Source organism: Acanthopagrus latus, chromosome 8 (genome assembly GCF_904848185.1).
Source record: "Acanthopagrus latus isolate v.2019 chromosome 8, fAcaLat1.1, whole genome shotgun sequence".
NCBI lineage: Eukaryota > Metazoa > Chordata > Actinopteri > Spariformes > Sparidae > Acanthopagrus > Acanthopagrus latus.
The window spans coordinates 4,507,168-4,525,579 of record NC_051046.1 but is presented as its reverse complement, the minus strand read 5'-3'; the positions used below and the strand labels follow the sequence as shown (position 1 = coordinate 4,525,579).

Below are 18,412 nucleotides of genomic sequence, written 5' to 3'. Positions count from 1 at the left end.
GAAGAAGAAGAAGAGGAGGGGGCGAAGGCTTTCTGAGCGTTACAGCACTTTTTCTACCGGTTGTTGTTTGTGTCAGCAGAGGAAGAGAGCACACAAACACAGCTCAGGAGGGGAATGTTGCGAGGAGAAAAGGGAAAAAGTCATGAGGAAAAAAAATAAAATGGTTGCTTATTGTGTCTGTGCTCTGTGTGTGCACCGTAGGCTCTCTTCAGTCTTGCAGAGTGGACTGGAAAAAAAATAATAATAATAAGGGGCTCTTGGGAGGTTTTAGGTACACAAAGGAACAGGACATGGGGAAAAAAAGGTCAGGGCCTGAGGTGAGTGTGGGTTTTGTGGTCATGCTGAGGCTGCAGTGGGTTCACACGCAGCACTTTCTGATTGTGTTTGCACACTGACAGTTCAGTGGCCGCAGATGGGGTCCCTCTGTTTGGTGCCCTTGAGGTAGTTTGCGTGAGTGTGTTTTGCTTTGGATGTTGTGTTTCCTGTGGTGTTTGGCTCCCTCCGCACATCATCTGTTGTTGGGATATTATATCAGAGGGGATTAGTCCTGAGGATCCTGGACTTTCCCCCCCGGTGCAAATATGAGAGCCATTCGCAGAAGGTCACAGCTATTAATAACCTGTCCTAAACTCTGTGTCTCCTATAAGACTTACTCCTCTTAATCAGCCACCATGGACCACCACGGGGAACCCCAGGAAGGAGCCATGGGGCTGAAACACGAGGAGCTGCCGCAGATGGATGGGTCATGTGATGCGTGCGAGCCGGACGAGGCCCAACCAGCCACCCAAGTGTGCCACTCCTGCAGCTTCGCCTTCTGCCCCCTCCACGCTGACAGACATGCCAGCAGCACACATCACCCGCTAACGCCTTATAACCACGACGAGACACAAGCTAATGGACTTGGCACTGACAGAGACTTGAGAGTTGGAGATGGAGCTGAGGATGAGGCCGGTGCAGAGAGGGCAGCTGGAGTGGGCGCATATCAGGGGATGGAACAGCTCGGGGTGGACGATGGAGACGCGAGTGGTGATGCTGAAGGAGCGCAGAACGGTCTGCACCCGGAGGCTGAGCTTGGTGACGGAGCAGAGGGTGCAGGAGCAGGGCAGGAGGCCGGGAAGAGGGACACTGTCACTGTAGAGAGACTGCGCTGCAAGGAGCACGGACAGGAAGGCTCCCTCTACTGCAAACCAGATGAGAAGATAATATGTGTGGTGTGCGCCGTGCAGGGTGAGCACCGCGAGCATGAGATTATCACCCTGCACGAGGCCTACGTGTGGCAGAAGGTGAGTCACACGCTCAGAGCCTGACAGGTTTATATCTGGCACTACAGCACAGTCTGATCCACTGTATGCCCTCTCCTGTACTCAATCATAACGACGTGCTCCACATCTGCAGCTCCGTAATGTGTAACATAATGTATTCAGACCGTGGCCTCGCTGGTTTGCATTTCTAATTCAGTATTAAGTAGTATGCCAATAGCTGGAGGCCCTGTAGTCTTTAAGTCAACTCACGAGGGCCCTGTGTAATGTTTAAATGTAACATTGTCTCATGATCACCCACATGCCATCTTTTATAAATTGATTCACTTCTACAGTTCCATAAATAATTTCTGTGACGACTGTGAAATGGAAATTAAATGATCTAAATAACCCTAACGTCCATTTGGGTTGGCACCAATTATGGCTTGACCCTTCCTCCATTTCCCAGATGCCCTTTTTGCTTCAGGTGGGTTTAATAGGCCCAGTCGTTAGACGTGGCGTTGCAGCCTGTCCAGTAAGCTGCGTTAAACGCTATGCTGGATTTTTTTTTTTTTCCCCCATCATCACTATGAGCCCAGTACTGCAGTATATAGTGTTTGTGATGATTATGTCACCATTTAGAGTCAGGTGTTATCAGCACACTGAACACATCCAGACCGTGTTATTGCACAGCGGACCAATTAACATGGTGTGATCGCATCAAAAACCAGGATTTAGCTTTGGATTAATATTTTTGAAAAGTCAAGGGCTTTGTTTGTGAACACTGTAATAAAAACAATGTAGAAAAGTAAGCACGGTGAGAGCCTCGATTTGAAAACTGTCACAGAGCAGGTGCGTTTTAGCTACAGTGGTAATGACCCTCATGGTGTGCTGGCAGTAATATACAGAGTTAAGTCCTCTGCCCCATGGCTGTACATCAGAAAAACCCGAACTAGAGCAGCACACTTCACTGGCTTCCTCTTACATCATGGCCACATATGGATTGATGAGGGACAAAGGCGGTCACACACACATGTAGCCTAAAGCCACATTATTTACTCTAAACGTACTCAGAGCTTTTGTCCTGCTTTTTGTGCCAGTGTATTCATGTGAAAGAACACTTCATCTACCTCAGTAGTGATATGATTTCCTGTCATGGTGTAGTGCGCTGAGTATGGACCATGTCAAACAATAAGTGTAGCCTGTGATGGACACGGTGAGTTCTCAAGGATGTTGCCATGCCTTTTTACTTGCAGACTAGCATCTTCTAAAAGCATCAATCCAGACATATCTTCGCATTATCAGTGATGAGAAGCTTTTGTGAACGTGCCCAGTAACAGCTTAATCATGAACTAATAACTTTCTAACTTGGTTTGTCGATTATTGTTGCTCTGTTTTGTTAACCGTGTATTTTTTCTGCTCGACTTGTAGAGCAGGCAGGGGTATGACCTGCTGGGCTGCACACAACAGATGGCTGAAAAGATCAAGACCAAGTGGACCAACCCCGAGGTGAGCGAAAACTCCTGCATGCAGAACACTGAGCCAAGTGCTAACACTAATTAAACAGTAATGGCCATTTTTAGAAAACTTCTCCCCAAAGATTTTCTCTCAACTGTTCTCATTTAGTAATGAGCTCCAACTAACTCTTATCAAGTGAAAAGAGAATTTCTCTGCAGCTATAAAAAATTGGATTTGACCTCGCAAGCTGATTCAAGCCTTCAAAGATGTCTGTCAGCACAGTTTAAGTGTAAATATAGATGGTTGAATGGTGATGGTCATAGGGACAGTACACATGTATAACATAATCTGTGCACTTTCTTTTGTTGTATCTTAATCCACCGTTACAGAATAAATGCTAGTTGCTTCAAGGTTTGTTCCTCCAAGGAACATGCTAGTCTACTTTCAGTCTTATCTCCTCCATAATTAGGCCAAGCAGTCTCAGACAGCCTGTCAAATTAACCCTGGAGACCTTGCAGGTCCAATTTTATATTTTACATGCCGTTTTATATTTCAATTGCCCCAGTCCATGATTAATAACTACCTAGTCCAGTTGGGATTGCTCACAATCCAATTTTCGTCCTTACCATAATTAAAAAAAAACTAAAAAAAGTATTTTTTTCTGATAGCATGGTTTCAAGCCATGGAGAGCCACAACAGAACACAAAAATGAACCGCTACTCATTTCTAATTCAGTAGGTACAGCACTAAGCACTGCAGCAGTGTAGACACTGCAGCGGTAGAGACACAGCAGTCTAGATGAGATAAAGAGGGATTAGAGAGAGATTATGTCATGAAGACATTGGGTTGTAAACATGAGAGCTAATTATTTCAATCCATATATTTAGCATGCCGTCGCTGTTCATAGATCACAGATCTGGGCTATTTGGTTTCTGCAGATATCATTCAGCTTCAAGCGGGTGACGGCATCATTATGTACTGAGTCATGTCACTTTCAGTCTTCAGATGACTTTTTTGACTCAGCACTCTTGTCCAACGTCAGAGGTCAGATTTTCAAAGTGACTGTGAGTGATTCATTCTTGTGTGTAAAACAGAGAGAAATGCTGAATACAGAGTAGCTTCTATCTGATTTTAATCCCTCTCTGAACTTTATTTCACCTCATTGAAAAAAACCCTTGTGTTTAATTTAGTGGAGTGGATGTAGTGTGATATATAGATAACAAGCAGGACTCCCTTACAAAACAAAACTGATGTGTATTCCTTACACCCTCACAATGATGATTCAACACCAAGAAAAATGAGTATTTATGTATTATTTTTTATTCATTCTGTTATATCTGACCTTCTTGCAGTTTACAGACATTTCTCTTTCTCTGTTCGGATCTTTCACATACCCCTCTATATACGCGGCCACAGGCTGAAATAATGATCACAAACTTATTTCAACCTTTATGTCCAACCTTCACGGAGTTGCCGTCCAGAAAGCGGGTTGCATTTCGCACACCATCGCCTCTCTCTGGATATAAACCAAAACAAAAGCTGCAAACTGAATTTTCATGACAAGTCAACCTTGAAAACAGTGGCTGTAGTTCCATTACAGATGCCATAGCAGGGGCATGTTCTGCCACAGACAGTTAGGCGTTGTGCATTGAGAGATGTAACAGTGAGCGGCGGGATCCAGGATGTAGGTCTCAGCTATGGTCCCACCATTAATGGCGGCTGCACCTGCTCCCTCAATTACCCCTGCGCTGCCTGGTCTGCCGTATAGTAGTGTCTGAACCCATTCGGAGAGCAGTGGCACACAGGAGCTTCTCTCAGTACCTGCAGAGGTGTGACCCAAGCACAGTGGCACAATGTAGAAGGTTAATTTGACTGGCCTGCGAGAGGTAACACTTTTTTGCTGGCAGCCGGCACCCCACCCGAGTTCATGTCTATTATCATACTGAAATATCAATGCTGCCCCAAGGACTTCCTGGACATTTAGTATTGTGCTGTTCCGTTGTAGAGGTGCTGCATGCCCGGCGAAAAAAGCACTTACCTGCTCGCTCACAGGGCACTGGGTTAGAGACCATTATGTGGATTTGCCGGTGTGTCCTCTCTGCACTCTCAAATGTCAGCGTGTCTTAATATGCATGACAGGCAACCATCAGAGTGACTGCTCTCGGTGAGGAAGGTTGTGTGTGTGTGTGAGACACAGAGGCAAAAAAGAGAAGGTGATAGACAGGCAGAAGTTGGTGGAGGAGGTGAAATTACATGGTGAAGGACTTTAGAGAGAAAGAGGCGCCTGTGAGGAGGTGAAAGGTGAATGCAATGATTTAACCCTCAGCTGGTGTTAAATCTAGCCTGCTTAATTATGTGCTGTGCCGCAGGTTGAGGGAATTTAATCTCTCAAAGCTCATATCTCCTTTCACCACAGGGGAATGGAATATAATGCAGAAAAAAACCAGAGATGAGTCTACATACATATTAATCGACAACCAGAGGCAAAATGTTACATGGGGGGGCCTAGATGACTGTCTGTCAGTCAGCCAGTCAGCTCGTCCACAAAGAGCTGGAAGATGATAGGGAAGCATGATGTGGCGTCGGGCCAGGACAGCAGGTAGTCGGGGTATTTACCTCACTCTCATGTTTTATTTACTCACTTTTTGCAGTGCAGGGTGTCTTCCTGGGCACCCAGAGAGAGAGAGGGAGAAGTCCGATATCTGGAAGCAACATAAGCCAAGTCACAAATGCGTATATGTGTGTGTAGCGGCTACATCCATTTTCCCTGCCTCATAAAATCTACAAGAGCAGCAGACACATTAAAGCTGTCTTAGGGAGCCGAGGCTGAGCAACAGACGGCAGAGGCATGAAAAGACTTGGCTGCTGCTGTTAGGTTTATTCATCTTGCTTTTTTCTTGTCCTTCTCTACCTCATCCTTTACTTTCCCCCCCTCCCTACTCCTCTCACTCCCTCTTCCCCCTCTCCCATTGCTCTTTAAGGCTGTCATTCTCTTTCTATCTCTACTCACGGCATTTTAATTGAATTACTCGGTATCATTCCCCAGAAAGTTGCTTGGCTGACATTGCTTCTCTCAGAACCAATAAAAAGGTTCTGGATATTGAAACTCTGCTGTTATAAAAACCAAAGGCCCTCTGTCTCATTTTTCCTCTCCCTCTTTTAACTTCCCTTGCCTCCCCACTTTATATTACTTTATATGACTTTTGAAGAGGAGCCGGTGTTTTTCAAATTAACTTTCTATGTATTGCTGTGTTGTTTTAGAGGCTAAATTGGAGAATCTAATTTCTGGAAGAGATAAAAGAGAGCACAAGAGAGAAAGAGAGAGCGCAGTGTTCAGTTGGAATGAGGCCACTATTGCCCAGGGCAAGGACAGTTCAAATCCATTTACTCCTAATGTTCTATTAATGCTTTTTAGGCCTGTTTAAAAGAGCATCACACAAAACAGACCTCAGAAACAGTAGCAGGGCCGGCTCTGATTCAGTAGTGAGAACATTTAAAGAAAGTTAACCCTTTGAACTCGAGTGCATCAATGCGACCGAAGCGTCAGAGTTAGATTAAAAAGTTTTATGCTGATTTAAAAAAATGTTTAAAATGTCCTGCATCTGCATTTTTCATCACTAAAGCTGCGGGATGCCTAATTTTTGGTTTTATCAACCCGTCCATTCTTGATATCCGGAGCGTCATACTGTTGTGTAATATTCCAATGACATTTTTGGTGTTAAATTGCTTTTGCAATGAAAGACCCCCTGAGTGGTTGAAAAGGTCGAAATTAAACGCTGAGGCTACTCTGATATTTGTTGTGAGCTGTTTTCAGTTCGCTTTTGTTTTCCATTTTCATGTGTCTCACCAAAGTAACTCATTGCGCAGCTTTTTGTTGTTGTCTTACACTGATATGTTTTCAATCCCAAGGGCTTTCTGCTTCTGTTTCTGCAGTTTTGTTTTTTTTTCCAACAGCACTAATGAGAAGCACAACCTTTTTTGTGGCCAGTCACACAAGCACACTAGTGTGTGAAGTTAATTCTATTTGAGTGTCTTGCTATATTGTAATCACATGAAGTGTTAGAGGAATGTCTGAGAGGTTTTCTAATTATAGAAAGCCACAGATCCCAACTTTCTGCTCTGAAGATACACTTTCAGTCACAGTGAGATTTTCCACCGGTTTTATCTCACTTATATACATGAAGTAATGAAGTAAAGGTTCAAGCTGGCATCAGCTTGGTCAAGTCTGAACTGACCTTTGTAGTCCTTCCTTTGCTTGCATTACCATCATTTCTGAATTTCTCAGATAACAGAGATTTTACAGTAATAATTCAAAGCATGTTTAAAACCATGACTTAAAAGAATTAAACTTCCCTTATCTGCCTCCCCACTGTCGTACCTTTTTCTTGACAAAGAAATTAGCTTTTTTTAATCTGCTCTCCAAATGTCCTGCCTCTGCCAGTGCACTCTGTCTCATCTCCTGTCTTTACTCTCACCCTGCCCTTGTAAGCAGTGTGCCGCCGTCTCTCCCGAGGCCTCATTTCATGGCCTCAGCTTGCAGTAATGCAAATGAAGATTAGCGTGCATGAATGCTCCTTCCTTGCAAGCTCTGTCACCGAGAGAAAGGTCCAAGGGCAGAGGGCTCCTGCTCTACAAACACAAAGAGCACTCATCCCAGACTCCCATCTGCCGCCGAGGCCACGGGGACTCGACGAGAGAGCGGTCGGCTCTGCGGAGGTCCTGGAGATTGTGAGATGTGTTGATGGAATGTGTCAGATCCATGACAGATAAGATACTAAAAGCGTTCAGATTTATGGATCAATTCTGTCAGCTCTATTCATGTTGTAGCTTTGTTCTTGAATGGCATTGTTCTTCATGATTTATGCTGACTGCTCGCTACCATTCTTTGAAGCTTGTTGTGACCGCAAAAGAGTGAAATATACACAAGTGTGTGTAATATTGTGTCATGTGAACTGAAATGGAACCAGACACAGTCAAAGATGTTTGCAGCGCTTTTTTAAGTTAGCCTGTAGCATCAAGGTGAATTTTAAAACATAATTTAACATCAGCAAATGTAGTGAAGAGATATGAAGTCAGCTAACTGAGGATAGAAGACATGCTGTGTAATATTAGCTGACATTAGCCAGCAAGAGCTTCAACTTTGATCCTCAATATGAAGATTTGTTTCATTTCCTTTTAAAATAAAAGGCTAAAATGTAATTCTTCATTATTATTCATGATGGTAGCTGAATGCTAAAACTATGCCTGACATGGAATTAACTAATGAAGAAATCACTGCCAGAACTGCTAGCTGTTAATACATTCATAGATGTTAATGAAAACTTTGACAGACAGATATATTCCATTCGGCTAGCTGATAATAAATGAAAATGCCTAACACATGTCTAAATTGAAAGGATTATTCACATTTCCAGGGGAATTGGACTTGAATATTAAATATGTTGATCCATCATGGTGTCCATGACACCTAAATCAGAGCCAACTTTTGACGATGACGCCTGAGACGCCACAGCATGAGCAACAGCTTGAGCATTAAATTTTTTTGTCCCTGTACAAAATGACGTAGTAAATGCCTTGTCATTTCTTAATGTGCGTTTTAAGTGCTCGCTGCTCACGTTTTAAATGATGAGGCTTCTAGTAGATTTAATCAGCCTATATTGTAATTTAGCAGGATTTATGATATTTGAGCACTTCCCACTATTGCCCTCTTAAGAGCTTCCAGAAGCATAAAAAGATAGATTTGGAAAATAAGGCCTCAGTTTCTCCACATTCACAGATGTTTTTCTGGACAAGGAATGGAACATGTTGCCAGTCCAAGGCAGTTGCAGTTTATTGTTACTAATTCATCAGACATGCTTTCAGGCCATTGATTTTGGTGGGGCTAAAGGAGAAAACGACTCTTTGCTTTCCAATTAGATGTTAACTAAGTCTCCCTGTCTGATACAGAATGAACAATGTGCTGATTTTTTTTCTCTGCTCATACAAAGAAAATAAATTAAAACTGCTACTTTTTTGCGCTTGGTTTAATGGGCAATTTGGAGAATCTGATTGCTTGTGCAAGAATGGCAAATGCACTATAAAACTTTGGGTCCCTGGGGGTCGTGGCTCTGCCAGCCTCAGTAAAGACTGATGATTCTTTGCTCTACTGGAGAGAGGGAGGCTGAGGGGAAACAAGATAAAGTGGATGGCAAGGAAGAGGGTGAAGTTCTCCTCAAGGGCAGAGGAAAGACTGAGCAGCTATGTTCACTGATTGAAGCGATTTATAACATATTCAGGACCACGGATCATGACATGGGACTTGGGGGTGTTTTACCTCATGACAAGATCTGCGTCGCAGGTGGAGCCTTCTCAGTGGGACGGATTGTAGGGAGGCGTCTGTTTATTGAGGTGTTTTAAAGTAATGAGTCATAGCTAAAGAGAGCCTCATCGGGGGAACTGGGGAAGGAATTAAAAAAGGTATCTCAGCGAGAAGCTCAGTTGGCCTGAAAGCCAAACAGATGGCTTGCTGTGGTAGAAAGAGCCTCTGAGGTCTCTATCTACAGATGGGATGCATGAAGTTTGCCTCCAGGGGAGCTGATTCATGCTATCAATTAGCTACTGCATGACTGAGATCAGTGGGCTAGTTAAAGTAATATTCACATGTCAATGTAAAAGACAGAAATATCTGTCTGCTCTATGAATTTGGTCATTTAGTACGTATCTCTGCTTCGCCTGTGGACGTTAAGACGTTTTGATGTCTCTCTCTATTTTTTGCTTCTCTGTTTTTAATGACTTCATCTTAATGATTCATGCCTACAGTGACGTACTTCATGCAAGTTGATCTGAAATGGCAGCCCAATATCTCTCAATATCTTTTTCTATCTCCCTGTCTGTGTCCCGTACCTCAACATATCTTAGATGTCCACAGATGAGCTGGAGGAATATGTGAACATCCAGTTCGATGAGCTCCGCAGATTGGTGCGTCTGGAGGAGAAGAGGACGCTTCACCTGGTAGACCTTAAAGAGGCGTTCCTGACAGCGTCAGCCGCTGAGAAAATTGCCGAGATCAGTGTCGAGACTGAGCGCCTACAGGAAGAGATGGCCAACATCACGAACCAGCTGTGCCTTTTGGAACAGGCGGAGGCAGGAGGTCCCGCAATGGTCGCAGAGGCGCTCATAGCAGCGCCCGGACCCGCCCACAGAGTGCAGGTGAGAAGAGCCTTCCTTCCTCCTCATCCTTAAAGGACTTGCTAGATGCACAACAGACGTGTTTACTCGTATGCCATCTTGGTCTCCTCTCTCAAGTGTGATGTAGTCAAGTCCCAGTGACAGTCTATGTTTGTTACATTTTTTTAAACTTACCTATGTGATCTAGTCTGACCAATTTCACTGAAATCCACTTGATTCTGATGTGTAAGTTGGTTTAAAAAAACTTGGCTCGAAAAACTTAATTTGACACATCAGTTTTGTTGTTAACATTTTTACTGAGACTTGAAAGCACTTACCAGAATTGATGAAAAGGCAATGCATTAAATCTGGAGGCCACATCACATCACAAGTCCTGCTCAAAGTACTTCGAAACAACCTCAGCAAACAGGGTCAATGATTAATTAGTCTGAACTTTAAACGCAGAGGTCCAGTGCCAGTGTTGTTACTAAGGGCGGCCTTGTAAAACCGAGTGCCCACTGTCTTGTCAATAAACAATTACAAACAATTTACCAGCCAGCACAAAGCTCTTATGTTGCAGATCGTGTGTAGCCACCTTTACGCTGCATTCTGCACATACTTATCGGTGATACTTTATGGGGTTGTCAGCAATGGCACCTCAGCCTGTCTTCATCTGCTTCTGATGTGGCCTAACTGAAAAATCCTTGCAGCCATGGAGGCTTGATCTCAGACCTTAAACATAAAGGATTATCCGTCTAATGACTGTGGCACCTGCTGCATAGTCATTATGATCAAATGAATATGGTAAACAGGTGCCGGCGTACACAGCTTTGTTCCAAATGAGTGGTGAGGCTGGCTGTTTTTATCCGGGGCATACGTTGTGTTCTTGTAGAGAAAATGCAGTTTTGCTCTGGTACAGTCAACTGTGTCAGTATGATACACGTAATAAGGTGCAAATAAATCCTGAGCTGTTGGCTGATGAGGCAGAAGTGTAACTATGTTTGTCCTCCGGATACACTATTTGTCATTAACACGGCAGCTGTTTCCCTCTTTTCTTACATACAAGCCCCTTAGTCAAAATAATGTTTGCACCTGAGCATGTGTGCGGCTATACTATATAATTTATACGCATGCTGTACATAAACACTACCAGAAGTGCAACACATGTCACTTGAGATTCTGCAGGGCTCCACTTCCTCATCCCTCATTGAAACACCGAGGAGCAGGCTCTTACTGCTTATAGGTCCCAAATTACAATATCCCATTGGTCCATTTGTCACTCTCCATATTTTAGTCACCATAGTCAGGGAAAGAGCTTTGAGTGCTCCCTGGCGATGCTGTGCGGGACCTGGGAGACTGCTGTAATGGTGAAAGCTGATGTGCAGATTGCTTTTCCTAGCTGAGAAATTAATCCACGGTGGGCCAAGTTCATTAAGGCCCTAATTGAATGCCAATGGTTACCCTGTTTATTCTCATGTGTTAGTTACTGCTCGAGTGAGTAATGGGCTGTGTTATTTGTAAATGTATGATCACAGGAGAGACGTGTGTGTGTGGGTGTAGAGAGGGGGCTTATGCAGCACTTTACAGTACTTAACCAGCAATGATGCATCTTATTGTGTTTATGTGGATACACACAATAAGTGGCACCTGAAGCCAGCAACGCCTGGAGCAGTTTTTGTCTTTGGTACGACATTGGAGATGCGCAGAGTCCCGTGGATCTCAAACGTCAACTCTCCAGCTTGCTCACTCACTCTTGCACCGTTCCTCCTGTCTGCCTCATAGTGGCAGTGTCTCCAGATGGCACATCGAACTACAATCATTCACTTGCCTCTTTACTGCATTTCTGCCTTAAGTGTTCACTCGGAAGACATGAGCATGGAGTGAAAGATTGTGCTTTTTACAAAATTTGTTTTAAACCTTCATTTAGAGGCACACAATGCAGAATTTGTCAGTTGCTGCTTGTAAAAAACACAATTATTATTCCCCAGCTCAACAAGGGAGACAGAGAGAGACGGTGGTCGAGCGAGCTGTAGAGTGAATGAAGGGAGGGGGGGGATCAGACAAATAAAACATTTTCTGACTGTGTCACAGTGGTTACATCCTGAAGCCCAAAACAATCCTGTGAGAAGTTCCCTGATTGCTGGATTTTATGTGTATTCAGCCGAAGCGTATTCTTCAACCCGCTGAGTGTGGCCACTGGCCAGCCTTGTGTCTGAGAGTGTAGTTCAGCCACACCTCCAGCAGTGCTCACACAGACACAGATCCATAGCTCTCAGTCACAGAGAGGAAGTTAGGGTTATGGTAAAGGAGAGTCAAAGTTTGAAAAACAACAAATAACCAAAATATATGTTTGGATGTTTGAATACCTAAGAAATACTACTGAGAAGCTACAGAATGATATAAAAACCTGAAAAACACACAAAAAAATGATGTAACCGCCCCTTAATGTGGAGGGCACTCCTTGCCTATGACGGCTGAATCAATTTCAACTTCACTGCAACATATACAGTAAGTCCTCTATGTAAACAGCTATTACAGTTATTGTTTCATATGTCAAATGTGCAGTATTGCACAACGCTTGTTCCAGAAAAAAGTTACAAAGCTGTGGTACTTTTAACATTGCATGTGTGAAAATACATATTTAAATGAGCTGACCTTTGTCGCTCTTTTGGTTTTTGTTTATTCCTCTACATGTTAAGCACAATCTAATCCCTTGTGCCAGAGAGCTACAATTGTGGCCTCCAGCACTTTTCCAAAAGTAGCACCACGATTCCAACTTTTACAATAAAAGAAAGACTGGCAGCTTCAGAGCCAAGTCAGAAAAAGGAATTTGCTGCTTTGAAAGAATATCACAAACTGCAGCCATGTAGCTGCAGGCATGTGGAATTGAGCAGCTATGATGTAAAATATTACCCACCTGCATAAAACTCATCTTTTCAACTGTTCACCTAAAGAATAGAGCACATAATAATTGAGGTGAGTCTTCTGGCTCGGGGGTCAAACAAACAAATTACCTCTGGTTCTCTTAATAATCTCACATCTTTCTTTTAATGCAGACACAGAAACACAGGTGTAAATACACATGCACACAAAAAATAGACAGTGCGAGGACGATACAAGCGCTCTGAAAATTCACCAATCAGTGGGAGCCAGAGGGAGAACATGTTAATAGACTTTTTTTGAGTCCATTTATTGTCAGAATTCGCAGTCTCCACATTTTCATTAAAAAAGTGCCAGTAGGTACTCATTTGTACAACTGCGCATCATGTTTACTGGAGCACCCCCTGATGACTATACAGTAATTAAAATACCATTGATATATCAAAAAGATAGTGCAGAGGATGCTCTACGGAAGAGACACATGTATAGACAGATACTGTGCTGTATGTACAATGTGCATCTGTTATTTAAAGGATCCTGTCTCCTGCTGGGAATCATCAAGTCCCACCACAACCAACCACCACCAGCAGGGCAGTGCACCCAGCCCCGCCACAAAAACGTCTCTGGAATGGCTCGAGGAATGTAACAAAACTCCCGAGACGTTGACGTGGCATACAAATTCCCCAGATCCCAATCCAATCTAACATCTGTGGGACGTGTCAGAACAAGTCTGATCCATGGAGGCATCACCTCGCAGACCACAGGACTCAAAGGATCTGCCTCCAATGCCCTGGTGCAAGACAACACAGGATCTGTGTCCTTGTTGTGAAGGATAAGAGGCAAGTCCGGTCCACGATGGGGTCCTTATGGATCAAACTTGTTACGGCACATCCCTTGGATGATTGATGGGTCTGGGCTCTGGGGATTTTGGAGGCCAGGTTGCCACCTTGAGCTCTTATCCATGTTCCCCCTGTTGGTTGGTGGTGTGTGTCAAGTGGCATCCTCATAAATGCGAGGACCCAAGGTTTCCCAACAGAACACACTGTAACAAGAGGACCAATGTTACTTGCTTCACCTGTTTGTCCTTTTAATGGCTGATAAACATCCCTGCTTATACAGAGACTTATAAGATCCACTTACATGTTCCTATTCAGCGGTATTGGTGCTCATGTGTACATACCAGCCCACTTGTGTTCGCACCGCCCACTTCATTATGGAACGGCCTCGGGCCACTTTTACACATGTATGACTGAAAGGATTCTATAAGGTTGCTTTAGTCTGTGATCCTGTTTATAAAAGCAGAGGCTCAAAGCTCTTTAAGCCTTCAGGGACTCCTAGCATGAAAACAAAGCCAAGATGCCTCATTAGCCAGGCGCTGAGAGTCTGCGCCAGTGACCCAACACTGACTGAGTCGTGACCCTGGTCACAATGAACTGTTCAGAGGCTGATTTGAAACAAAGCAGCCTTTTGCTTACCTTTTGAATAAGATGAGGCTCGGTGTGAAGACTCTTCTTTTCCACGCAGAGTAGTTTGGTACATCTTGAGTAATTAATACACGTTGGTCAATTTTAAAAAAGCTATAAAAAAGTGATCGTGTCTCAATAATTAATCATGTACTTGTGCCAGTTAGGAGACCCTATTGTCCTAAAAGGTGCTAAAAGATACTAATTTCCCCTTATTTAATTATATCATTTTTTAAAATGTGTTGTTAATTTTACAGAGGCATTGCACAGTGTCTTAGCTGTTCCAGAGTGAGCTATATACTAATTTACATCTGTATTCCCTGGGCAGGAGACAAAGCCAACATCTTTGTTAAGAAAATTAACCCTAGAGAATACATAATCACTACAAACTACATCAATAAGAATTCAGAACGAGAGGTAGCTTTCCTTTGCCAGCGGTGCCCCAATAGATCATCTGTTGTGGGAAACAAATTCAAGAACACATAATTCTATTAAGTTTCATGTAGTTTTTGAATTATGAATGTAGCTGCTTCCGCTTCCTTCTTTTGATGACAAGCACACAAGTCTAAGTATTTCTTAGAGGGACCATTTTTCCTTTATGTGTGGACATATTGATGGACCGCCCAAGGCCATTTTTCTCTTTATTGTTGCAGGGAAACTGTGGTAATTACAGTTTCAACAAAGCTCTATAGCCATCAGCATCTATCTACCAGTGTATTTCTTTCAATTTTCTGGGCAGTGGCTCTTAATAACCCTTTTAATTGGACCAAAATGTGAACAAAGCAATTGGGACTGTAACAACTTTCCATTTTCGTTGTTGTATAGTAATGCAGTCAAAGCAAAAACACATTACTATCACAACACTTGGAGAGGCATCATCACAAAATGGACTGGTGTTGTGTGCACAGTCCATCTGATCGATAATACTGCCGTGATATGGAAACATGAAGGTGTTATGAGGGCATCAGAGAACATGTTGGTGCGATGATTAATGTTGATATTACCTCCTCAGGGGAATCACTGATATTAGATCAAAGAAAAATATAGTGCAAGTGTTACATGAAGCGACATCATGTAACTTATTTACCTTAAAATTGCAGCTTCAAAATCATTTCGACGGTTCAGTGTCCTGTAATAAGGTGAATGGTGTCTCAGCCACTCTGCCCTCCTATCACTTGTTTCTACACTGTGTAACCTCATTGAGAGGGAAGGATCACAGATTTAATTCATGTTTACTTCAAGAAAGATATTTTCAAGACAGAATATTGTCATGAGTTTTGTTTGTAGTCAGCACCTACATTATGTCTGACACATTCAGTACGTTTACATGCACAGGTTGGTCGGATTACAGCCATAGTTCGAATATGCTACTCAGTCAGACAACTGCAATTGTCCGAGTATACATGCCAGTGAAATAATCTAATTATTGGCCAAAGCATGTCATACGCCGGTACGACAGGTGGCGCTGTACTAATTTCAACTAGTGGTAACAGAACTACCTCCGGCTGACCTCTTCACATCACCAGCAACAACAAACTCTGCCTCTGCATTCGAGAACGATGGCCTACGAAGAGCGAAAAGAAGCTACATCTTTGTACAGTTCGTATATGGTGTACATGATAATTACACAAACTAGATGCACAATGGCGCTCTTGCTTTCGATGATTTCGGAGGAAAGATGCTGCCGCCGATTTTAGTCAGACTAAGGTGCATACATGCATCTTAAAAATCCAGTCATAGTCGGACTAACCCAGTAATTCAGTTTTCTTGAGTGTCTTGTAAATGCACTGAGAGTTACAGACCTGGGATTTATATTTTCCGACAGTGGTGTTGTAAAGAGTCGAAATCAACTTATCGGCTCACCAGGGAAGGGAAGACTTACATGCATCTACTCATGTTTGACCTGCAATGTGATACATTTTTAAAAGTAATATGTCTTACCTACCTTTTGTTTTATAAGTATAACACAACACTCATAATTTAAAGCAGACTAGGTTGGATCTTTGTATGTCTCCAGTCCTGTATATCTGTTAGTTTTCAGCTAATGGAGGAGGGTCTTTTAATCAGCCAAGCAGTGAAGGAACACAGGGAAGACTTTTGCAAATGTGTGCCTTTTTGTAGAGGCAGCCTTACAGCAACTAGTCAAGAGCTTCTTAAATGAATGTCAGTTCTGCACGCTGATTTCACAAATTGACATTTTGAGTCGATTGAAGTGTTTGACAAGGTAAACCAAGAAAGAAATCTCACTTAGTTCCAATATTTGAAACTACTTATTTGTCCAGATTTTTAAGCTAATTAGATTTAGAGCCAAGTCTTAAGTCAGTGAGGCGGACAGCTCCACAGTCTCCCGTCATCAGCTCTTCTCTAAACTGCTGCGCTGCTAAGGAGGCGCTGGCTTCAAGATGCTAGTTAGTTACACATTGTTAAAATCCCTCTCTGGCAGAGAAATGTTAGCGCTGGAGGGCAAGGTCCAGTGCAACGGTTCAGTCAGCACCGGGCAGAATATTAAAGGTTTTGTGCTCATGGTCCTCTTGACTGAAAATAAACCAACTGAGGTCAGCAGATGTATAACAAGTAGTTTTGTTTCACATGACAGTGATTCAAGTGGGGTGTGTGGAGCTGTGTGTTTGGCATGTTAAATATTAAGAATTCCGATGTTGATTCATAGCAATAATTTCGGAGTTGCGGGCACGCCTTGTGAAGTAATGCATTTACAATCTCCGGAGATTGAAATCCTCTGAAATATGATTAAATTTTTCATCTGGCTCATGAATAAACTTTTCGCTCGCAAATGTTTGCGTAAGCGTCACATACCGGCAGTCAGCAAATCACAGCCATTGTTTTGACATTGAAAAATCTTTTTTTAAGCCGCGATCAAAGTTAAATGGAAAAGCCGCCATGTGAATAATGTTTGCGGCTCGCTGGGCGCTTTGTTCCCAGACTGCCCCTTTAAAAGCTCATGATTAAACATGAGCACAACTGCTGGATGAAAGTGAAAATTAATTGGTCAGATTTAGAGCCACACCAGCTGCGGCCCGAGTGGATGTAAATTATGTTGTTTACCTTTTTATTTGTTCAACACCTGTGCAAAGATTTTAAGTGTGTTTTATTCTCTCTCTCTCTGTCTTTCTCTTTCTTCCTCTTGTTCTCTCTCTTTCCCATTTTTTTTTTTCAGCACGACATTGAGGCCAGGCCAAGGTAAGACTGCCAGTGTGATTCATGTTCACCTTTACACAGCTGCGTAGCTTAGCGGGCACTAGGGGCGTTTCAAAATCCTCCTCACTCAGGGCCTCGTGCCATCAAGCACCACCAGACTGACAAGTATTAATCACACACCATAACACACACCTTCGGAGCCCGTTTCCCTCGTCAAACTTTCACCTTTCAGTGACTCACTCGAGCAGCTCACTCACTACAGACTCACCTGCATGCACGTCAAACCTCCAGTGCCTTTTCCGATCACATGCGAGTCACGTCTGTCCCCCAGCAAGGCAATTAGTAGCTCTCATCTGTGTGTGCCCGCTGGAATCAAAAGAGGTGACAATCTGCCTGGTCCAGTAAGAAGGGCCTTGGACAGCGGCTGACAGGTTTCAACAGCGCGTATGCGCCTGTGTGCCGATATGCATGCATGTTGTGTTATTACCAGGTCAAATCTCGCCCTCTGCTACATCATAGTTTTTTCCACCCTGAATCTGATTATGTGTGTCTGAGGTTATGTGAGGGCGGGGGAGAACTCACACCAGACAGATGCAGCCATATCAATTTTCAGCTGCTTTTACAGTTTGTTAGTGCCTTTTCTATTTGTCCTAGGCTACACATTTTACCTTTTATCTCTGTCTGTGTCATACAATCTGGAATAGATCGTGCTCTCCCAGTTCTACACTTATTGATCTGTTGACACAAAAACCTCTCAGCCTCTTTTCAGCCGGAGCAGGAGCACTCCTAGCACCACCTGCTGTCTCTGCCCAGCCTCCTGGCTGTCTCTCTGGGCTTTCATCTCGGAGTACTCCACCTCTCTACAGATACAAAGACACACACACAGTATAAACACACACTCGGGCTCAAGACACCTTCTGCAAATGCCGGCACATCCATCCACAGAAACAAGAGCCTTATTTTCGGGGAGACTTTATTTCAAATGAAGGCTGAAAATAGTAGACTTTTGATGGACGGCATGCTTTTTTTCTGCAAACAGAAATTACTTTTTTTTTTGTATTTCAGTTCGTA

The 18,412-nt window shown here is 43.2% G+C and overlaps 1 protein-coding gene across 5 annotated transcripts in view; it reads left to right on the top strand.

The window, feature by feature from the left end:
- Positions 1–18,412, top strand: part of trim44 (tripartite motif containing 44) — a 43,631-nt gene that overhangs the window by 1,390 nt on the left and 23,829 nt on the right. For all 5 annotated transcript variants that reach the window (XM_037106147.1, XM_037106149.1, XM_037106146.1 and 2 more), the window contains exons 2-5: positions 648–1,283; positions 2,670–2,747; positions 9,594–9,884; positions 17,361–17,383. In XM_037106147.1, the coding sequence (XP_036962042.1) occupies positions 672–1,283; positions 2,670–2,747; positions 9,594–9,884; positions 17,361–17,383 (1,004 nt within the window). In that variant the 5' untranslated portion in view covers positions 648–671. The remainder of the gene's footprint in view (positions 1–647; positions 1,284–2,669; positions 2,748–9,593; positions 9,885–17,360; positions 17,384–18,412) is intronic.